Below are 25,131 nucleotides of genomic sequence, written 5' to 3'. Positions count from 1 at the left end.
AATGGGTGTCTAATAAGTGTTATCACCTATTAATTTTGATTTTGTCTGATAGGCATGTACTCTACTTATTAATAATACTCTTTGTTCCCGGCATTGTTGAGATTAAGAATTTTTAAAGAACGAGTATGTGTAGTTGTAAAAGTTGTTACTAGCAAGGTGAAACTATCTAAGACTCAGGTGATAACAGAATATTTTTGATCAAATAGGAGCACTCATCTTTTATGCAAAATAACAGTTTTGTTCTCAGAAGTTGCAGGGGAAAGCTAAACATATTTTTGTTTAAATATTAACACAAATATATCCATGCACATGGATGCAAATAGTTGTTCTTATTAAATTCATTTTATTCCAAGTATTGGAAGCAACATACTAGCATAGTGTTTTCGATAGTGAAGAATGCTCTACCTTGTCTCCGTTTTGAATCTGTGACGATTGCTTTGTTCATAAAGTGTTCTCCGTTGTCTCTTTCCTTTTCTATGTCGTCAAACATGTCGTGTTTGTAACTGTATTCCTTTCAAACGAAATATGCAAATGGAATTAGTTCATTTTAGATTTTGTTTACATAATTATGTTGTGATAATTATGTGTGTATGTTAGTCTCGGTTGATTTTTAATATTTAAATTGCTGTACATGTATATGATTTGAATACATTGAATCAATCTTTAAGCTAGATCTAATTAAATGATTCAGTGGGTTTATTCATTCATTGAAAATGTAATGGATGATTTGTTAGTTCCAATTTAAAACCCCGCAGAACATGATATGTCTTATACAAAGTAGTATTTCGGGATATATTTTTTGTTTAGATTTTCCATTTCATTTTCTTATATAATCTATATGACTGTACAATATCGGTGCATTGATACTTTTAGATAGTAGACACCACAGAGAAAACTTCAGTAGTGGCTATTGGATAATAAAACCCACCATTCGCAAGCTTTCTACTAAAAATAGTCATTTCTAATTCAATATAACTTGTTGGTTATCAGCAATTCGACTTTACCATAGAGCTGTTTCTTTAACACCTTAATTTCAGCATTATATTAACGTTAATAACATTAATCTTTAACAGCAACAATTGCGTTTAAAAAAAGTCGTTCAAGTTAACATCATTTTTACACATATAGTGTACGAATATAACAAAAACTCTGCTCATATAAAACCATTGTGCTAATCCTTTATCATTTATCAGGCTCATAGTCTGCTAGATTATCCAGACACAGATCATATCAGCTTCAAATTATAATCAGGCCATGAACCTACATGCCCTAAATATTTATCCTACAGATACTCGTAACCTAAACTCGTTACATTTAATCTTGCCTGATAAAACAATATTAATGCTAAATTGCTCATTCTTTGCTACTTATCTAACAGGTGGTCTGATATGATGCCTGATGATGTTTATGTTCATATTAACGTTTTATTCTACACTATCGTAGCTACCGTGCTACTTTGTTCACTTATTTTAGCATTAGTTATACATTTTATTATATTACTGCATGTTTGTAACATAAATTTTCATTGGATTATTATATGTATATACACGGCTACTCTAAGTTTATGAAGTAAATTTTATTCTCCCCTCAAAGGAATTGCTATTAGTTCTAAATTTGTTCTAGGTTGTATGCGGTGCATTTGCAATATTACTCTAGCCTCTATGTTTGGATATAACCTAACAACCGTTTATACTGAGCAAATTAACTTGTCAAAAGTTGTTATAGCAAATACTATAGACAAATGTATAAGGGTATCTATATAACTAAAATACTGACACGTTTGCAGTTAATAAGACGACGAAAAAATATATCACATAAGCATTGCATTGATAAACACACGTTTGTCATGTGGAAAATTTTGATATACATACACATGACAAAAAGGATATACTAACATACAAAGATATATAATGTGCACCGGCTATGCTTATATAACTAAAACATGTTTGTCAAGCAGTTACCGCTAGTAATAAGCAATGTTTGTGGTCAGTTGTAATGTCATTATAATTTTCGTGAGACTGGTAGTCAATATCCTGTTGATTGTTTTCATGTAAAGACTCAATCAAATCGAGTCTACAATTTTCATGTAATTTTGTTGTTTGGTGTAATTAATGCTTCCGAGGGATCACTTTGTTTTATACTATCTTCTAGCTATTTAAATCGTCTGTTTGCTTTCATTGCAACAACGAGAAAGGACAAATGTTTGCTATGACAATTTCCATAAAAATAACAAACCTACTATTCACTTCAATCACACCAACGCTTAACCTGGTTCTCTTTGCGACCAGTATAGAGCCAGCGACCAGTATAGAGCCAGCGACCAGTATAGAGCCAGCGACCAGTATAGAGCCAGCGACCAGTAGAGCCAAGCCAACCTGCACACCCATGCAATCTGACAAACTTCTATACATTTGTGCATTTAGTTTTGAAATCCTTCAAAATTCAAATCGATTTTTACCAAATTAAAAGCAGGACAAATCCATGCCATGAATACACCAGGTTAATGGTATAAGAACGTTTACAATTTTTATTTTTGGCAGCGGCATCATTTATCATTTTGCAAGCAATTCATAACATAGTAATATTGTCACAATATATTTCATTTATTCATACATTTTTGCGTATACTTTTTATCTAGTCCATTCATTGAAAATATTTTCAACAAATCGGTACTACGCTGTGCGGATTACGAAAATATGTAACTAAATATACTATTTGTTGACACTATCGTGATTGGTTTATTGTTAATGTTATTTTAATAAACACAATGACATGGCGAAACAGACAGGAGCACATAGCTGATATCAAACGTACAAATATAAAGTAATGTAAAATAGGTACATTTCCTATTTTCCATATTTTATATCGGTTCTTGTAAAAGTAGAGAGAAATAGAATCCCTAAAGAAAGTATAAATCAGCACAATTGACTGAGTCTGTTCAATGACAATACTTGAAAATGGAAACTACTGCCCACGCCCCCTAGCACCGGCTTAAGCAGTATTCAACATAAAGTCAACAAAGATATTTTGCAAGTAAATTAAATACAAGTTACATAATGCTCAAAAACAAAAGCTTGCTTCTAGTCGGAAAATTATAACAATTGAAAGAGCAAAATAGATTCAGTTTTATGTAAACATAGGTTTCTATTTGATTTTAAAGGTTTTGATTGATGAAATTAGCGTGTGATAAATGAATATATACAAAAATTAGTGATTTGACAATAAGTTGGTTATTATAAATGTTATAATAAGTGTTGTTTTTATTTAAATACACAGGCATTTTGAATTAAATATATATAAACTCAATTTAATTTTAGACGAAAATGGAACTAAAGTGATAGCATAAAAATATTTAATTACAAGAGATAATAAAATCAAAAAAGTATTCACTTTATAATCAGTACGTATAAAGAAAGTTGTGTTGGTCTTATAATTAAATGTCACTTATAAATCATAAAAGCATTGCTTTACAAATACTGAAACTATATTATTTTTTTCTTTAGTAATAAACATAGTACATGTTATTTTAATTCTAATTTTAGGAAGATATTCGTGCACGAAGGATTATATTTAAACCTTACAGGATATTTTGATAGTTTTTCGCGGTGTATTCAATGTGCATTAATGCTCTGATGGTATTTAACAACTTCTATAAACAGTGTGTTTATATTCGTTATTAATGCATCCATAATCGACCTTTGTCGTTCTTGAAACTGTGATATCATGCTGAGACGACAGTTTTGTCTTCCACTGCATAAATAAACTATCTATGGTAGTCTTCCGTATGGGTTTATATAGTTATTGCACACGTTATAGTGTACGATATATGTGTTCCTGTTTAACTTATTGCGCATTCATGCCGAAACGCTGGTAGCAGTCACAAAGGTCAATGTAACTTTTTTATTACATTTATCCTTCTCTTGCACACCCTAGTTCACTTGAAATCAAGAACTCAATCTTTAAGTCTTTAGAAAATGAAAAAAAAAATCAACACAAACCGTTTAAATGCTTTTAAACACTGATCTTATCGTTATTATAAAAGATAATAACTGTTACAACATTGTTATCGTCTCATATGTAACAATGACCAAAACTTAATTATTGAATGTTGTTGTTGTTTAAATACAAAAGACTGTACAATATTTTTCGCGCAATGCAATATTTTCTTTTGTCTTCCCTGTTTAAGGATATATAGATAGGAAATGCTGAATGATGGGGGTAAAAAGTCATCATTTACATATAATTTTTGCTTGGTCTTTTGCGATGTTGAATTACAATTTCTTCATTTCTGAACATTGCTAAAGCGGTGCTAGGGGGTCAAGAGTGGTAAACAACCTGGGAACAGAAAACATCAAAACAAGTATAAATTGTTTATATATTCATATGCCTTGTTTTTAGAGGAATAATGTGTTAACTGTAATTTGGGATTATTTATTTACATTTTTGTTGAGGGATATATGTTTGCTTTGGTGATGAGAGGTACTTCTATATTTAAATTGCCTCTTGGGGAAAATAGTTTCCGGTGCGCTACAAAGTAACCTCGTAGATTTTTAATTTTAATTGATACGTAAAGAATAAAACATTGTGCAGTTATAATTGGTAGTATTTGAATAAGAGAAATTGTTGAAGTTAAAGTTAATCTTCGGATTAAAAAGGTAGTTATCATCAATACGACATTGTTCATGTATAGTCCAGCCCCGTTTATGCGAAGTGCCAGGGACTAAAAATTTACTTCGAATAATCGATTGGTTCGAATAATTTATATGCTACTTGTATATAATTATCTGTAGAATGTTTTTCATTTATGTTGGAGGTATATCATTCATTTTTACATGTACTATTATACAAGTAAATTGGCAGTTTCTAAAGTTCTGAATCTGAAATAAAGTATCTTTTTTCGACCTACCTAATATTCTCAGGACTTTTTTTATGTTGCACTGAGTTTAATACTTACATGTTTGTTGTGTTTACTTTAAGCAACATTTCTTACATAGTTGTCGTACTCATTTCTTTTTCCCCAGTTATTTAGTTTAATTTTTGTTTTGCATAATATCTGATACTGTTAAAGCCGTCATTCAATTGTGACTATTCTAAAGATATTCATTTTTAAATATTTATTGCACATTTTAATATGTTATTCGAGCTGTTCTTTTTTATTTTTATGAAGATTTAGAACTTTTCAAATTTCAAATTATTAATATATCACCATTCATTTGACTTTTTTTCTTCAGTTTATGCCTATGCATGTTGAATTAATTATGAAATGCTATAACAATTTTTGCTTCTTTAAATTTACTTTAAATGCTACATTAAAACCTTTATCCCTGATATTTCAGTTGATGTTTTTTGTTTCTTTTAAATTTATGTTTATAGAAAAATAATTACCAAGGAAATAAAGACATAAAAACGATGTTATATTATTAACTATAGTTAATTTAATTTTAAATGATGTTTTGATAATTTTGTAATAAATCTTGTAATCAGTTAATAATATCAACTAGGTTTTAATAGATTTAGTCACAATGAAACACGTTTGATAAGCTCGATATTTTTAAAATACTGTTTTGGAGGAGGAAACAAAAACGAAACAACTATTTTTTTACTATGCAGCTTTAATATAGAAGAACTGCAACTTTAAAAACTCTTTTTAGATAAAATCATGTATAGTTGCAGTAGAAGATAATGTATGTCACATATTGTTAATGATCAAAGTTTATTATGATGTAGCAGTCCTTTGCTGAGACGTGATACTTACCAAAATTGAGAGCCAAATTGGGAAAGAAAGAAATCAGTCAATGAAAAAAGAATTGTATAAGGATACTTTTTGTATGAACACTTCATTATTCCACTTGGTTACAAAATGTCTAAAAGTTATATCTCCATTGTATATATTAACATTTATGTCATGTATGTTATAAAGGAAACTAGGTCTTGGGTTTTGATTATCTGCCTGGCTAGAATTTGACATTTAGATGACCTAATTGCGTTTCGCCTGGGTTACTAGGCGAACTCTGCTTTTGTCCAGTTAAACAAAAAATTGTATAGCATATAAGGAAGTAATCATTTCGTTTCTCAGAAGGGACATATATATCAAAGAACATTCTTCGGTTATAAGTGGCACAAGAGTTATTGGTCCACGTTCACTACAAAATCTGTTTTATTCGGAAGCCTGGAAATTGGACACTATTGCGTTAAATACACGTATTTGCGATATCATAGTTTAAGTTACAAAATGTTGTATTGCGATTCTATCATTTATATCATTTCTCAGTATCGTTATCCTGCATTTATGATGATTTGTCTCTTAGCACGGAAGGCGTTTCGTTTTTAAAATATCAAAAGAATATAAAATGAAATAGTATTTGAAATACATGTAGTTACTTTAGCAACTGGAACATTTGGTCCTGCTAACAGATGCGATAATCTTAAAACAATTAAAATACAATCATTGCATTTATGCTTAACTTCTGCATTAGTGAAAGTACTTACGGACGCTGCATATATGCCCTAAATAAAAAAATACTCAGAATTATGAAACAATGTCAACTTAGAAATGATAAAACTAATTTTTAATACTTTAATATTTTAATTATAATTGACTGTTTAATGTTTCATTTTAAAAATAACTTAATTCTACTTTTATAATTCACAATAATGTATTACCATATGGAACTTCTATTTTAGAAATTACGTCGCACCCACATATTTGAATTAATCACTTGACAATGCATGTTGAAGTCGTTAAGTGTATACATCCCCCATCCTGTACAGAAATATCACTAATTTATGCATGAACAGTTATTTATTATTCATGATTTAATCAGCACCAACTGAAATGTGATTTTGTTAACTTGTTGCCCCTTGTTTTATTCTCTGCATATCGAACTTATGCATGCATTTACGCATATACAAATCAGCGTTGTGTTTACGTGTCGCCAATACAAACCAGTGTTGTGTTACGTGCTGCAAATACAAATCAGTGAAGTTTTTACGTGTCGCCAATACAAATCAGCGTTGTTTACGTGTCGCCAATACAAAACAGTGTTGTGTTAACGGTCGCCAATACAAAAAAGTGTTGTGTTTACGTGTCGCCAATACAAAACAGTGTTGTGTTAACGTGTCGCCAATACAAAAAAGTGTTGTGTTTACGTGTCGCCAATACAAGTCAGTGTTGTGTTTACGTGTCGCCAATACAAAAAAGTGTTGTGTTTACGTACCGTCAATACAAATCAGAACGAGCTGTCTTTAAGTGCCTCCGATACAAATCAATATATAAAAGGGTTCCTTATATTATTATATGATTTTATTCGCTAATACAAATCAAAGAGTATAAAAAAATTAATATCATTATCTTTCCCGTTTGTATATATTTCAACCTAACATTAAAGAGAAAACACATGGATATTAGTTAAATCTTTAAATCATGCATTACTTTATAACTCAACATTTATACTTATTAGCTTTTGTATTTGTTTTTTGTTGTCTTTTTTTTTCCTTTTTTTCATTTTGGTATATAAATAATACATGAAACTTGCAGAGTGTGCGCTTTCGTACGAAACTGCTACGTAATCATGCATTTATTTATGCGTTATGTGTTATGCGCTATATGTTAATGCTTCTGTTGTGGTATTCATGGTATTTATTTCTATATTATTCTTGTGTTTTATTATTTTTGTATGTATATATTATTTCAATGCAATCACTATAAAATTATCATGTAGAATACCATTTACAGTAATATATTCAGACATTTCAAGAGTGGGGTAGTGATCTTTATATATTGCACCTTTTCACATGATACATAAATTATCAAACTTTCTTTTTCTATTTCTAGATTTTTCTTCCTCCTTGAATCAAAAATAGACCGACTAGAAATAACAGTGTCACCGTGCGCATCGCCAATCATTTGGCAAGTTACATATAAACCAAGAAAGGAGGCTGGACAATACGGTAATTCTTTTTCTTTGTTTTTGCCACATTTCGTCCGGTAGACCTGTACCATTAGCGTGCAGTCTGACTGGTAAGTATATACACGACCGTGCAATTTGCATAGACTCTGTACTACAGGTTGCTTCAACGTATGATGAAAAATCTAATAATTCCATGTTAATTGAATCAAAAGGACAGTTCCAAAACAACAACACATCAAGTCTATTTTAGTGATTCAGCAGGGTTATTGTAAATTCTATGTAATACAATATGTTATTGTCTCTTGTATTTACATATTTCTAGTCAGACAATACAATGACGTAAATCAGACACAGCATTATATTACTCAGTATTCAAAGCTTATTATGTCCCGAATACGGGTTATATATACGTATTGGTAATGATGCCGTGAGTCATCGAGGTTATATTTCCATGTTTAGTAATGCAAATAGTCCCTGATGAGTAACATAAATAAGCCTGATAGACTTTATATCCTAGACTAGACACATTAATCGCCTTAACTTCAGCTCATATACAACATCAATCATTTTGTCTTAACATTGATTAATAGCATCCAATATCTCTAGAGACGGTATATAGCATTTTTATTTATCAAGGATGTTTCTTCACGTATTCGATAGAAGCTCAGCTTTCAGAGTGAATGTTCTTTGGGAATTATCAAAACTGTTAATAGAGCTTTTATATGTATAAAGATAAATAAATAAGCAATTTGGGAACTCTCTGAAAGATGTGGCCCACTTTGCTATATTTTTGGAAAACGATTTTATGCACTGTATCTTTCAGTGTACTTAAAGACGTTCTCTATCTCACTCAAACCTTGTAACTGAATATGAGCCGCGTCACGACAAAACCAGCATAATGGGTTTGCGACCAGCATGGATCCAGACCAGCCTTCGCATCCGCGCTGTCTGACCAGGATCCATGCTGTTCGCTATCAGTTTCTTTACTTGTTATAGGGTTTGTAAGCGAACAGCATGGGTCCTGATCAGACTGTGCGGATACGCAGGCTGGTCTGGATCCATGCTGGTCGCAAACGCATTATGTTGGTTTTGTCGTGACGCGGCTCATATTTTAAAAACTTGATTTGATACATATGCTCCAATGTAACTGTGAATATTTGATCACCATACCTTTAACAAGTGGAAATATTTCATAGCAAAACAAACAAAATTAAAAGTTCAAAGAAAGATTAATAAAGAAGACTGACATAACATGCAGAATAATTTCAAATACAGTTTATGAAGTGAAAATTTAAGTAAATAATAATTAAATGCTCTTAGGAATATAATAAACAAGCACATAATTGCACGAGTTTAGTGAATATGTTGTTTACATTATTGTTTCTATATATATCAGTAATGGCATGCAAGATTATCTTGCCCCATTTAGATTAAATCATGAGTATCATTACAGATAAAAGTTTCATGTATTTTTAGATCTTTCTCTTAAAATATTTTAATGAGTGTTGTGAGCAAATTACTTCCTCGTTACTGATTTGTAAGGAATGATGTTAAATATAACACTGTATCAACATAAACTATGGTAGATGCATCTTAAATTTAAAAACGCAGTCGTTCACACTTCGGGAATGAGTTGAAGTAGTCAAAATATATTATGATTTTAAGTTCATCGTGGGCATCGATAAAAAGTTTATTGTCCATGTCATCGCTGGATGTTTCGTTTTGTCTTTCATTATCCAGTTATGATCTGTGACGTATCAGGTTGACCAAACGTCTTGAAAATCCTCGCTCGTACTGTCAAAGAATAGCTGAAGAAAGGTTGATGTATTTCATTAAAAGAAATGAAACATTTGATATTTTTATCTAATGTAATGTGATGTGCATTAACACCAGACATTCATATACTTTGTACAAGTGGTTGTAGTAATCAGCATTGTGTCAAACGTGATAGCACTTTTTCGCTAGAATGTAATGAAGTAGACACATTGGTTTGATTACTTAAGCTATGCTGACCAGTCTTAGTACTGAGCATTCAACAACTATACTTTTAATACCATATTTATTATTTACGTTTTACATGACCTTACTGTGGGGTCTTACCGGCGACCAGCCAGACGCTGTGCTGGTAGGTCACAGTTGTAACCTATAAAACTCTATCAAATTATAATATTAATTCTAACTACTGGTACTATCAGTGATTAGAATATCAATCATAATTTGAATGTGGAAATCCATGCATTTTGTGATTTTTGGCAATATTTACTACAAGCGCGATCACAACTCAGGGAATAAAAAGTTCTTTATTAAAAGGAGACAATTACTGAAAATTCCGTCCGATCCTTCTGTATTCTCGGGATTATCACTAGAAGGTGATAAGGTATCAAAAAGATACTGCCAAAAATATTTTTCACAGATTTCGTCAGATTTGATTCAAACGTACTAGACAAATGCATTAGGAAAACAGAAATGCTTAACAGTTGCAGGCAGATACAAGGGGGGAATCTGCCAAATCTTATCTCAATGTTTTGCGATCCTAAACTGAAAAAGTTTTTCCCGAACAAATTTTTACTTGTACTGTAAACAATTTACAAATTGGAAAATTTAGTGGGTCTCGGGATGGCTGAGTTATTCATTTCTATCAGAAGATACTTGAGAAGTACAGTTTAAGAGATGATGTAGCTATAGACAGATCGTGAATGTATGTTCCAGAAAACACGCAAAATGTGAATGAATGGAATAGAATCCGAAATGAAAAGTTCTCTGTGGTGGATTTTCTTATGTTTCATATCAACAGGTTGGCAAGAACGCATGCTCTTACATTTCGCTCATTTTAAAGCTTTTATTACGAAGTACCATTTTTCATTTTATGCACAAAAATCAGACAAAGCTATGGTTTAAGTGAAGGAAATAAATGCAAGTTCGAACGAGAAATATAAAATCAACTAATTAAAGTAATTGGTAACAATCGCATAAAGTCTTTAACGGAATCATCGAGATACGAAAATAGCAATTCTTGCTAATTTATTTGATTCAACTAATGTGTTTTTGTGCAATCAAATGAGGTGGATATAGTACGAGTATGCGCAAAAAACATTGCGAGATAAAGTATTCATTAATGTTATGTGGAAGACAAAAAAAATGATGGTATTACTATTGGGCTTGTTTATTGTTTTAAAAGCTATGCATTGAAGGTAAATTTACGAAATGAACAATTCATACTAATTTCTTTAAAAAAACGAAAAGAAAAGAAATAATAATAAAGATAAAGAACTGAAAAAATACGATAAAATTTATCTTTATTATCATGCTGATAAATAAAAGAATGGCACTGATTTATATACCACTTTTTCAAAAGAATTCTGTACAGATTGTATGTTTTTAAATATCCAGGCGTCTATAAAAAAACAACTAAAATACATCTTCCTTTAATCTAACTTAAATAAATTTGTATAAACTAAACGGAATGTCATTTATATATAACTGCTTTTAAATTGAAATAAAAAATATACTATAAATTCATTATTTAAGGTAACTAAAGCAGAGTTAAAGTGAATGATATGCTCACTTTTTTCACTGTCAATTTATGTTGAATAAGTTTTATATTTCAAAAGATTGGGTATCATAATGGTGATTGACAAATAATTGATAATGAAAAATGTTTATGTTACAATATTAAAACTATCTAGAATTATAAAATGACTGCCCATACTTTTTTCCGATTCATTCTGAACAATATTCATATACATTTCCGTTGACCATGCTAATAATTGATTTTTTTTCATAGTACAATATAAAACAGAACACAAAAAGTCAAATTGTTTTATTTTCATATTAACTATTCAATGACCATTTGCACTTGGATGGGCGTAAGGTCACTTTAATTAAACAGAAACAAGCTTGTTTATTTTACATTTATTCAAAACTTAAAAGATATATACATGTATAATATATGTAACAAATGATATTAAGACTTTTATACTATTTCCTTTAGTAAATTGTATCGATAGAGGTAGTAATAGTTGATACCAAAACGTTAGAAAATCAACATAAACCATACTCACAAGCAATATGTCATTGACATGTCTGCAAAACCTGTTTTGTCGGAACCACTTTGTCTGTAAAACTAATCATTGTATCCAACATCAAATAGTGGTTGGTTTTAAGCTCCAGAACAATAAAGCTTTGTTTTGTTAATCATTTCAGAAATTGGCAATCGTGTGGAGAGCTCTGTGGTGGGTTTTCACCCCGTTATCAACACCAAGGATACACTATACACGCTGTCGGGTGATGTTGCCGAAACTTTACGGATAGACGCTCCTGATGAGGGTATATATACGGTAGACATAACATCAATCAAAACAGAGAGCTATGTTAAAGTGTTTGCCACCACTTCGCCAGACGTTGACAGGTTCCCAGAACTTCCGCAAGACAGCCATGTTAAAGAAGTAGAAAAATCTGCCAAAAGTTTCACAGTCGTCTGGAATCCAAGCCCTGATGAAAGGCATTTTGGAAACGATATTGAATACTGTGTAGCTGTAAACAGAAAAAGAAGTTACAAAACCCTTTGTTCTGTGTTATCTCATTTGCATGGTGATCCAAAACCGACTTTGCCCCCGAATTTCGGATTTGGATTTTCAACTGATGTGTATAGGAAAAAACATGTAAGACAAACAGCAAAACCAATTAAGCCAGCGAAGAAAGGCTCCATACATTATAAATGTGTGGGTAGTGACAAGAAATTCACATATGATAATATTGGGAATGGTAAGGGGTATTTTGTTGACGTTTATGTCAAAAATAACCAATCCGGCAAATCCAGACAGTATCATGGAGTGTTTGTTAAAACGAAACAAAAACGAAAAAAGTTTTCAAGGCTTAAAGAAGGAAAACTTACAAGTGTTAACTTTTCTCGTAAGAAGAAAAAGCATACATATTCCTTTAAAATAAAACGCTCGACAAAAGATGTTCATCTTGCGATTAGTACTTGTATTGGGACAACTTTAGTAGAAGTTATGGCTAAAAATGGCACTTTCCATAAATCAAGAATAAAATCTTCACAAGTGTTGTCATTTAAAGGCGTGCAGCCTGGAGTTTATACTTTAGCATTATCAAAATCCGTCTCTAAGAGACAAACAGTGTATATTTCAATGACCTCAAAGATTAAAGCGAAGAAAATGCCAGTATTGCCGGAGGATACGACAGTAAAAGTGTTTGACTACCTGTCCACTTGTAACAGTGTAACAGTGGCGTGGATGGGGACTGAAAAGAAACAAAAGTATTGTTTATATAAAAGTGAGCTGTCCTCATCACATGATAATTCTACTTCCATTTCAAAGAAACTTAATCAATGTGATGCTTTTGATAGGAATCAAAATGGCGCGCAGAAAATAACGTGCAAAAAGTTTAGGTATCGCAAAAAGGAGAAGTCGGTTTTAGCTATAACAGTGGCTGGCTTGAAACCAGACACAGAATATATATTCGATGTATTTGTAAATAAAGGAAATTATTTTTCATTTCCATACAATAGTGTACGGACGAAAACTAGAACGGATTGTTACCTTCCAACATGAGCTGGTAAATTGAATTATCGGGGAAGAAAGATATATTATTAGTACCGGCGGGATAGGTGATTAAGTTATTTTAGTGCCAAGAAAGTATTAATGGCGGCGTCTAAGCCGTTTTCACGTGTCTGGTTTATTGGAAATACACATATATTCTTCGTCTAGCGTACTGGTGAGAGAATCCGTATGGAACTGATGAAAAGTGTATTTTTATTAAAGAACAAAATTAAAGGAACGCGTTTTAGCACGAAAACAAACCTTTTAAAAGTACAACATGTGTTATTTTTAAAGTAGACGGCCGTCTTAAGTGAAACTTGGGGGAAAGAAACGATGACAATTTATGAATTGATCATGATATGTCAATCATTGTATAAAATCATTTCCATCAATTTCATGTTGACATACTATCAAAATAATGTGTAATCAAAAGAACAGTGTAATCTGTCAGTGAATATAAGATATTGTGTCACAGGCTTATACTTTGTGTAACGTTTGTTCAACTGATGCACCGTTAATGAAAATACATGAACCTAAATTTGGCTTCTTATTAAAGAATTGTTTACTCAGTATAAAAAAAAAACATGCATGTCTTAAAATTGAGATTTCATTAAAAATTTTACAGGTATAACAATTTGTTTATATTTAAGGATTTCAGCTCGAATCTACAATAATAGAAAAGTAAGTATATATATATATTGTATATAAAGGATAAGCTATTGGAAGGATCTATGATGGCAAAATTGATAGACATTATAAAGAGGATCAATCGTGAATTATGAATTTTTTTAACAACTTCATTATACTGCCGGACTGTTTTTTTCTTTCTTTTTAAAACGTGATAAATTAGTAAACATGTGTTTTTGTACATTCGTGGTTTAAGATACGGTGTAAGGGAGACAGAAACCAACATTATATAAATAAAAACAATTATTCATTTGTTAAGCTGTAATATTTTTTTAATGTTGACATTATTGTAATGTGTACCATGCAGTTCTATTTATTTCAGATTGCATTTAAATATATTTTTCCATGCTTGTAGACACAAACATTAAGCTTCTACTTATTATGCTCGAAATGTGAGTGAAATACACACTAAAATAAAAAGAAAATAATTTAATTAGAAATCCCGAGCCAATAACCGGGCATCAAACCTAGACCTGGATGATTAATGGTTTAAACAAAAAGTTTATTTACCAACAAAAATAGCTGTAAACGCTTAAAAATATAATTTTATTTTTACATAGGCAGATTGTTTATTAATTTATTCATCAGATGAATATATCAAAACAATTCAATTTTAACATTTACCCCGAGGAATATGTGATACAGATTTGCACAGCTTTTAACTCACAGTTTAGCTAAAGAAATTTAAATTATTAAAATACAAAAAAGGTGAATAACCACTACCCTCCAGCCAGAACCTGCAGACTTGTCTCCCTTTATACTGGAAGCCAAGACCAATCACTTCCGGTTTCAGCAGGTGAAGAGTTAAGTTAATTAAACAGCAAAATTTACCTTTAATATGATAAAATTGTATTTTATAACCATCTTACCAATTTATGGCGTACTTCTTGTACTTCTTGCAAATATAATTAAATACAGATAAAAATAATTTTTTGAAAACAAAAGAGATTCAATAATTTGTCCGAGTTTAGTTGTTACAGATGAAACATTGAGTTTACTCTTTGTGTAAACGAAATAAAACTTAAGTTGATATCTACAAAATTATATTATAGCCCCCGTTCCTATTTCATTTCTTAATTTTGTATTGGTTTGATATTTTTAGGCTTGTCCATCAAATTATGTAACATTCTCATTTCATATTGTAAGATTTGTTTATATTATGGTCAGTACACTTCAATTTTTATCAAAACTGGTATTTAAGTGAATTATTATAATTATTATGTAATTCCGTATAAATTATTTCATTGTTATATACATGTTACGTCTGAATGAATATGTTATAAAAAAATGTTGTAAATAAAATGAATAAAAGATAATGCGTTTTTCTACTTTTCATTCATCTTTGATTGTGTTCAGTAAGAACAATTAAATTCAATTTGCTGTACTGTTGAAAACTAGACAATGGATGTACATTTTAATGTCAGCAAAAAGTGCTAAACATTTTAATGTTCAACAAATATCAGAGAGATAATGACTGTAATTATTGTTAACAAAACCAAGACTGTTACTTATGTCAATAAGAGAGAAGCTACAGGTGTTGTCAACAAGACAGAAGCTATATTTTCTGTCAACAAGACAATAGCTATATTTTCTGTCAACAAGACAAGAGCTAGAGCTTCTGTCAACAAGGCAAGAGCTAGAGTTTCTGTCCGCAAGCAAAGATGTAGAGTTTCTGTCCGCAAGGCAAGAGCTAAAGTTTCTGTCAACAAGACAAGAGCTAGAGTTTCTGTCCACAAGACAAGAGCTAAAGTTTCTGTCAACAAAGACAAGAGATAGAGTTTCTGTCCACAAGGCAAGAGCTAGAGATTCTGTCCACAAAACAAGAGCTAGAGTTTATGTCCGCAAGACAAGAGCTAGAGTTTCTGTCAGCAAGGCAAGAGCTAGAGTTTCTGTCCGCAAGCCAAGAGCTAGAGTTTCTGTCAGCAAGACAAGAGCTAGAGTTTCTGACAGCAAGGCAAGAGCTAGATTTTCTGTCCGCAAGCCAAGAGCTAGAGTTTCTGTCAGCAAGGCAAGAGCTAGAGTTTCTGTCAGCAAGACAAGAGCTAGAGTTTCTGTCAGCAAGGCAAGAGCTACCGCAAGACAAGAGCTAGAGTGTCTGTCAGCAAGGCAAGAGCTAGAGTTTCTGTCCACAAGACAAGAGCTAGAGTTTCTGTCAGCAAGGCAAGAGCTAGAGAGTTTGTCACAAGACAAGAGCTAGAGTTTCTGTCCACAAGACAAGAGCTAGAGTTTCTGTCAGCAAGGCAAGAGCTAGAGATTTTGTCCACAATACAAGAGCTAGAGTTTCTGTCAGCAAGGCAAGAGCTAGAGATTCTGTCCACAAGACAAGAGCTAGAGTTTCTGTCCACAAGACAAGAGCTAGAGTTTTCTGTCAGCAAGGCAAGAGCTAGAGATTTTGTCCACAAGACAAGAGCTAGAGTTTTCTGTCCACAAGACAAGAGCTCGAGTTTCTGTCCGCAAGACAAGAGCTAGAGTTTCTGTCAGCAAGGCAAAAGCTAGAGTTTCTGTCCATAAGACAAGAGCTAGAGTTTTTGTTAACAAGACAAGAGCTAGAGTTTTTGTCAACAAGACAAGAGCTAGAGATTCTGTCCACAAGACAAGAGCTAGAGTTTCTGTCCGCAAGCCAAGAGGTAGAGTTTCTGTCAGCAAGGCAAGAGCTAGAGATTTTGTCCACAAGACAAGAGCTAGATTTCTGTCCGCGAGCCAAGAGCTAGAGTTTCTGTCCATAAGACAAGAGCTAGAGATTCTGTCCACAAGACAAGAGCTAGAGATTCTGTCCACAAGACAAGAGCTAGAGATTTTGTTCACAAGACAAGAGGTAGAGTTTCTGGAGCTAGATTTCTGTCCGCGAGCCAAGAGCTAGAGTTTCTGTCAGCAAGGCAAAAGCTAGAGTTTCTGTCCGCAAGACAAGAGCTAGAGTTTCTGACCACTGGACAAGAGCTAGAGTTTCTATCCGCAGGACAAAGCTAAATTAAATGTCAACAAGGGACGAGGTTTAGTCCATGTCAACAAAAAAAGCTATGTTTAATGTTCACAAGACAGGAGCGATAAACTATGTCATCAAGACATGAGTTATAGTTTATCTCAACAAGACATGAACCATAAATTATGTCAACATGACAGGAGCTATAGTATATGTCAAAAAAACAAGCGACATAGTTTATGTCAACAATATTGAAGTTATAGTGAATGTCAACAAGACAAGAGCTATGGTTAATGTCAATAGGACAGGAACAATAAATTATGTAATCAAGAAAGGGGCAATATTTTATGTCAACAAGACAAGAACCATAAATTATTTAATTACGTCAAGAACTATAGTTTACGTCAACGAGACAGGAGGCATAGTTTTTGTCAACAAGACAGGAGCTAATAAGAACTATGATTTTTTTAAATACGACAATAGCTTATGTCAACGAGACAAGATGCATAATTTATTAAGATAAGAGCCAATGTTAATGTAAACATGACAGAAGCTATAGTTTATGTCAACAAGACATAAGCTAAAGTTGATGTTAACAAGATAAGAGGTATAAACTATACCAACACGACAAGAGCCATAGGTAATGTCAATAAGACAGGAGCTAATGTTGATGCCAACGATACGGAAGCTTATGTTAATGCCAACAAGACAGGAATTTCGTTCATGTAATTAAGACAGGATGTATTATTTATGTCAACAGAAAGAACAAATTTATAATTAAATTAATGTCAACAAGACAGGGCTAGTACGAAATTAAAGCCAACAGGACATGGACTGCAATATATGTCAGAAGAAAGGTTTTAATGTTTGTGCACTATAATGCTATTGGGTCCGACGTGCTGTATACTACTACTTTTATACCGCAATTTTCTGTATCAAATTTGATTTTTTTTTCTAGAGTAAAGGAATTATACCGGCATTGCTTAAGAAAAAATTATTTCAAGTTAATTATAATAAAAAAAAAACTTTCATCTTGTTTGGTAAATTTTACTTCTGGGTAATATATATCTAAATGTATGTCAACAAGACGGGGACCAAGACAGGTACTGTAATTAATGCCAACATACTGGGATTGTATCTTATATCAACAATACAATGAATGTACAATTCAACTTTCATCTTATTGCCAGATTAAAATGTTACAACAATTAACAATTTTATAAAATAATTTTCAGAAGGTCAATTTTTAAAAAAAGTTCTAAAGTTCTAAGCATTAAGGGAAGTTACAAGAACATTTAATCACCGCCCATCACAAAAACATCTGTTAAATGGTCGGTCAATTCTTTAGAGAATTGTTTAACATTTAAGATTACGACAGAAATAATGATTATTTTGAAACATGTTCAGAACCTTTAATGAAGCACTTTTGTCTCATTCCAGCAGAAACATATAGCAATATCCTAGGAAAAAAGACAAAATGAGCCCTTAACGAGAAACAAACAAGAGAAAATGAATATAAAATCTTGAGATGGACCAGATGTAATAAAAAACCGGTCCCTCAAGGTCTTCGGCGCATTTCAAATATAAAATTGAAAATTGCTTGTAGTTCTTCGGATTCTGGCACGTTATTAATGGGATGATTATATTATAATGTCGGAATCAGATACAACTAATTGTCGATTTATATTTGAAAGATTAAATGCAAGCTAGGCGTGCATCCATAGATCCCTGATAAACAATAATTGACCCTGGCGACCATGAATTGGCGGTCATGAATTGGAGAGCATGACAGGCAAGAGACAGAAAGTACTGAATTATATGAAACTATATCCTACTAAAAACCCATGCTATCGAGTCCGTTCAAATTTTTTTTTAAAGTCAAATAAGCACTTCCTTAGGAAATTTGATTATTTGAAAATTGAAACAAAAAAGCAATACAAAATACATACGACAAAATATGAAGTAATATTAATAGACTTAAGGTTAGACAATGACTTAAAGGTGACCTCAAAACATCATAAATATCTTTGCAATTTACATTTGAAGACATGAATTGTATCGTCCCCTTAGAGCAGGGTACTTAAAATACGAAGAGGTTTTAAAAGCAGTTCATTAAAACGGAATGGACTCTAAATGTACAAAATAACTTGTTAATATGTTGTCAACAATTATTCTCAGTATATCGGTAACCTCGAGCGTGAGTGAGTGACCAGTCTTTACCACTTTGTTTGCTACACCAGGAACGTTTCCACATTCGTGAAAATTCACCATTCCGTATACTATTAGCTAACTCACTGCAAATTGACATCTTGCATCGAGAGTTTTTAAAAGAGGAAGTTAAACAAACCAAGGTTACTGTAATTGATGAGTTTCAAAATGAATGACCAAGACAGCTTATTACACATAAAGCCTATGTTTTTTGCAGCATTTCTTTGTTCTTACAAGACATACTGGCAAACGGTCTATGAAAAGTTACGTGGTCTTTTTCAAAATTTATTCTTATATAATCAAATCATTTCAACAGCAACGTTTAAAATTGACAAATGCGGTGTGTGAAACGTTATACAGTAAGGATGTAAACTATCAAATCTAGAAAATGCGCGTACTTGATTCGTGTTTGTTTGAACAGCAGAAGTTTCAAATTCCCTACTCTAATTGATGTCTGGTTAAGTCTAATAGGTTTTGTGACCAGGTTTGGTGCAGTAAAAAGTCGCTGATAAAACCTTACTTTTAAATGATGATTTTGTCCTCTATCAGTAAAATATTATCAGTGGACACGGCGGAAGAGATGCCAAATAGTGATACCTCACTAGTGCTGAAGTGGAAATATTGGGCAAGATTCAAATAAATGTATGGAACCCTTACTCTATACGATGACATGTAGTTCAATATCACAATCCATCATTTTAATTTATTCGATACTTTATCATTTAACTGTACCAGGCGACCATTAAATCTCCCAAAGAACGATATTTTTCGAGATATTAAACTTGTCTAAGGAAATGTTTTAGAACAATCACGATTACCCAAAAATAAGTATCGATTTTTTTTTTCCATAGCAATGAGTATTCGCACGTACGAGCAATGCAATGTTATAAATACAAAAAAAAAACAACAACACATGTTTCAGGTTATCAATCTGTTGATGTTTTGAAATACGTATGTAAGGTAGCAAATACTTTCGGAAAATAAGCTGCAGGATTGCATGGCCCTTCATTCTCCTTCTTTAGACTCTCATTGCCGCACATCGCATTGTTCAGCTCACATTCGTTTTCTGAAAACATATTAAATTGTAATCCTAGTAAAACAAAACCAAACCCCTCATCTAGTATTCTAGATATAAAGAAAAAAACTAAAAACATGTAAAAATACGACGTATAATATTTGTGAAAATAAGAATACAACACGTGGTGTTTGTAATATTAGCACTGTATTGTCAAGAAAAATGTGAAAATTATATGTATATAGGCGGGGGGGGGGCATGAAATCAGAAAGTGTTCAATGTTAAACTTATCGGATACATTATATAAAATAACACGATGTTCACCATGAATTGGCCAATTCACAAGGCCATGTTTTTTTATATACGTTACGTGTATTTTATATATTATTAAATAGAAATTGACTTACGATACGTCAGTCCGTCCGAACCGCACACCGGGTCACCAAAAGGGGGACACATGGGCGTTGTGCAAATTATCCCTCTAGAATCGACGCGATTTGGGCAGCGTCCATTGAATGCAAATTTTAGACGTGGGTTTCTGCATTGTGCCAGATTAAGTTCACATTCGTTATCTATATCAAAATTAAAGTAAAATTATGACGTGAGAAGATAAGTATATAAAGCGTCAAAAGCTCTTATATTATGTAATATGTAAGCAATGTACACTGTACTTATATGTTAGTAATGTTAGTAAATGTTTTGAAAATGGTATATCTTATTTTGAAACAATTATAGAGTTTAATTCTAAAGGCCCAGATTTGTTGTTGTGAAAGAGGTCACCTAAAGAAAGAAATGATGATTTCAGGTTCTGCATTTACACGTTCATGTCATTCTTTCAAGCATATAACTTTACCAGGGCGATGCTTTTTTATTTTCGTTATATCCATATCAAATAATTAAGTGATAGCATATGTTAATGTAACAACAAATTGTCACTGCTACCGTGTCATTTTGAGTTCAACAGATCTTCAATATTGATATTTTACGATACGTACTTTTGAACAGAAATAGCTAAAAAATAAGTTTTGTTCATACCATATGTTCGTCCGTCTGATCCACATATTGGTTCCACAATATTCTCGTCACAAAAAAGAGGACAATCATTTACAACCGTCAGAGCAGGGACTCGGTCAACTGGACCTGCACATACATCTGTGAAAAAAAGAGAAATTCTAGAGCTAGTGAGACAACAGAAAAAGGCATATTAACTCATAATCATGTGACCTAGTTCCGCACCCACCAAAACGAAATGTTCGTACCATATTGACACCCTGTGTGGTGTTCTGGAATGGTGTCAGGGAGACACAACGAAACAACGACTTGGCAGAAACCAACCATTTCATAAAAATATGAGCTAGAGCGCTTGTCAAATCTATTAAAGTTACCGTTTCATATCTTTTTTATATTTACCGAATTTTCGATCTCTCTACTAATAGACAGTTAGTCCGAACTTGGTCCATTTACCAACTTTTTCTTATATAGTAAGAGTATTTCTTTTTCTCCATAGAAAGAGTTTAATAAAATGTATTCATATTCATAACGTGATAAAAGCATTTAACATAAATAAGGAAAATAAGAATCCCTAAAGAAAGCCTAAAACGCCAAAACTGAAAATGTTGCAGACTCGTTTTGATTGAGCCTGTTCATAGACGGTACTGCCAAGTACAAACTATCGTCCACGCCTCATAGCACCAGCATTTAAACATGAAATGGTAAAATTTTGAATTTAGAAACATGCGCAGATGCGTTCATACGCCGGTTATCATGAAACCTTCAATGCGACACAGTGTCCATTCTATGATAAGCCGCGTCAAACTCCGCACACCGGTTACGCTACGGCCAGTAACTTATCCTGTAATTGGAGATCACTGCGTAGGAGATTGAAGCCGCGTATGATCCCCAAATAATAGAAAGCGTGTAAACAATGGACAGAACTAAACAAAACAGGATCAGATGTTATGAAGCTAGCGTATCACAGATAAGACGTCAAAAGACAAAGTTAAAAAGCAGGCAAAATGTCCTATGGGTGTTTCAACTTTATTTAAGCAAAAATAGTTAAAACTAAAAATACCACAAACACAACAATGATAGCAAAGCCACGTTTAATTGAAAAAAAAACATTGCACCTAAAATCTGTAGAAGAAATTTCAAACTTACAGCAAAATAAAAGTAGAAAACCAAGACTTCTAGCAATCATATTCAAGTGTTCAAGTCAATAATAACAATACACGAACCTTGTGAAGAATTTATACAATTTGTAAACATCGTAAGCAGGGACGTATCAATTGTGTTTTGCCATTCTTAAAATATGTTGTCATTTTTATTTATTTATATATTTTTTATTTCTTTATTTCTTTATTTATTTTGAAAAATCATTCATTTTGTAGTGTTTTGTGTCGCCTGTTTCCTCTTTCTTTCCTTCTTGCTGTCTTGTCTTTAATGAAGGTAGCTGATTTTCAAAGTGATTTTCCACATAAAATAATCTGGGGGAAGGCCACTTGAAACAATAGCTGACTACGACCATGGATAGAACAGAAATAGAACAAAGTATTGCCATGTTATTTGTAGGAGATAAGAATGAGTGCTTATCCTGGTTCAACTAAAATTAGATACACAATAAAATATGTATAAAATACAGTACTTGACTTCTGGAGCGGCAAGTGCTAAAAACATCTTAAATACAAGTACTTTTTAATGCACGACTCTAGACTTGTTTGTGTATACATTTTTTAAACGACTATGAGTTTTATATTTTACTATTAAATAATTTCATTTCATTTGTTTTCTTATGGTTTGTTGGTTTTTATTATGCAAAATATCAAGTCGGGTTGCAGACCTTCGTTTAATTTTAAGTTGAAGCAAAATTGTGATGCATTTGCTCAGATTTAATCTATTTATCTATTGATAATAACTTTCTGTATCGTGTGCGATGCCTACATATTTTATTTGCAATTATTTTTTTATTTTTTGTCAGGGAATATTACGTAAGTTATTGCTACGGCAGCTGATTCGTTTGTAACCGTACTTGGTTTTACTTCACACACTGCTCCTTCATAATGTTGGTCGCATGAGAGCCGACAAACATCCGGTTCATTGTTGAAAAATGCGGCCGATAAACATGTGCCATTTTTATGAAGTTCCCATTCAAAATTAAGGACTTTTTTTCTTAACTTTTTCAACGTCACTCATGTAAGAATCTAAAAATTCATGCTATTGGAATTTGTTTGAGGTTGAACCATTATTTCAGATAAGTTTTGATGACGTCTGTAATTGGCAAATTGTATGACCTTTACAGTAACACCGGCAAACATCTCACTAAAAGTACTCGATGACTCTTTAAATTTTGTTTCAATGTATGTACAGTATATAGAAGTAGTTCATGTAATATTTTATCAGTACATATATAGTAACGTGCTGTTTATTAGCAAAAAGATCAGGGAAGTTCTACGCAAGATTTTAGCTTACTATTTGATATAAATACTAACCAACATACAGCAATTTAAAAAAAAAATCAATGTCGAGTTTAGCCACAATTACCAACAGAATAAAAAGTTCCGGGTAAATTTCATCAACAACCGGGAACTTTTAATGGCATCATTTAGTAGCAACCACAACCCCATAACGGCCTCTGGCTCTTATGGGTAGGATGTATCTGTGGATAAAGCTCTAAGGATATTTGTACCGAACTTGAATGACTTACATTGAAAAGATTGTTCAAATCGTTCAAATCTAAGGGTTGTCGACGTTCCTGAACAAGTTCCACAAACTTTCAATCGGATTAAAATTCGTACTTTTGGCTGGCCAAGAAGCACACGTATGCGGTTCTCAGTCAGCATGGGTTGTGTTGACCTAGCTGCGTGGCAAGGAGCGGAGGAACTGGTCTAGTAACTTGGTCCCGTTGAGATTACCTTCATCTAGTCCAACTAATTAGACTTGTCAAAGAGACACCGAGATAATTTTGAACGGGCGCTGTCTTTTTCGGGTTGACAGTAAGAAAAAAAGTCTGTAAAATGTGTCAAACCGTTCACGCCGAATTAATTAGGCTAACCTTCATGTAAACAAGCGTTGTGTTGGAATGTATAGAGATACCTGCCCAGACCATGATCGAGGGACCACCTGAACGATCCGCTTGAATCACAGTTACGTTCCCCACGGCGTCCGGAAACACACGTGCACCCATCTACATTGTACTTCTCAGAACTTTATCCTCCTGTCATCGACGAATAAGAAAATCGCACAATCAACACTGGTGAACCTCATATGCCGTCTAGCCAATAAGAGGCTAATATGTTTGCGTTAAAGTAGTCACATGTAAGAGCCATTGCTATTTTCTCGTGCGAAAAGACCAAGATTACATATTGCGTTTCGCTTGAGTGGAAAATGAATATCAATTGAATCTTGTATCATGCCAAATGGCTCGAAACGTTCAATTTGATTTAATATAACATATTTTCCAAATTTGGTGCGATTTAGTTACTAGAGTGAGAGTGTGCGCTTTAGTTTTTAAAGGAACAATTAAGATGTTTCTGTTCTATTATTCACTATTGAATTTCATCTTAAGCTAGGGTGTCGGGTGAACCGCGTGCTACTAGCAAAAGTATTAATCATGACGACAACCGACACGTTGAGTTTAAGTTTTTGTGGTTTAAATGTCACTTCAGATTCTTTTCTCTTTTGCATTATCAATAATGGGATCCTTTTTTGCTCACAAAAATCCAGTCAAAAAAGGATCCCAGTACGGTATATAGACATTTTTGTCACAGTCTCAATATATATGTTATTTCAACATGTAGGATTTTATTTAATACTACTTTATATATATATATATATGAA

The 25,131-nt window shown here is 32.6% G+C and overlaps 2 protein-coding genes across 7 annotated transcripts in view; one reads left to right on the top strand and one right to left on the bottom strand.

The window, feature by feature from the left end:
• Positions 1–14,584, top strand: part of LOC132743572 (protein NDNF-like) — a 49,890-nt gene extending 35,306 nt beyond the window's left edge. For 5 of the 6 annotated variants that reach the window (XM_060732106.1, XM_060732102.1, XM_060732103.1 and 2 more), the window contains exons 3-4: positions 7,835–7,950; positions 12,114–14,584. In XM_060732106.1, coding sequence (XP_060588089.1) covers positions 7,835–7,950; positions 12,114–13,480 — 1,483 coding nt within the window. In that variant the 3' untranslated portion in view covers positions 13,481–14,584. Of the gene's footprint in view, positions 1–7,834; positions 7,951–10,297; positions 10,705–12,113 lie in introns of those variants that run through there. The other variant, XM_060732107.1, reaches the window with a different exon arrangement.
• A 5,615-nt stretch (positions 14,585–20,199) lies between these two features.
• On the bottom strand, positions 20,200–22,586 carry LOC132743571 (agrin-like). Its single transcript, XM_060732101.1, has 4 exons — positions 22,456–22,586; positions 21,334–21,450; positions 20,706–20,870; positions 20,200–20,349 (listed from the first exon to the last, which is right to left on the bottom strand). The coding sequence occupies exons 1-4, from the start codon at positions 22,493–22,495 to the stop codon at positions 20,210–20,212; spliced, it is 462 nt and encodes a 153-aa protein (XP_060588084.1). The 5' UTR covers positions 22,496–22,586; the 3' UTR covers positions 20,200–20,209.
• Positions 22,587–25,131: the final 2,545 nt, after the last annotated feature.

The sequence above is a fragment of the Ruditapes philippinarum genome, unplaced genomic scaffold (genome assembly GCF_026571515.1).
Source record: "Ruditapes philippinarum isolate M1 unplaced genomic scaffold, ASM2657151v2 ctg569_1_1_1_1, whole genome shotgun sequence".
NCBI classification, from domain to species: domain Eukaryota; kingdom Metazoa; phylum Mollusca; class Bivalvia; order Venerida; family Veneridae; genus Ruditapes; species Ruditapes philippinarum.
The sequence above is the reverse complement of the archived record's forward strand: the minus strand, read 5'-3'. Positions and strand labels throughout refer to the sequence as shown.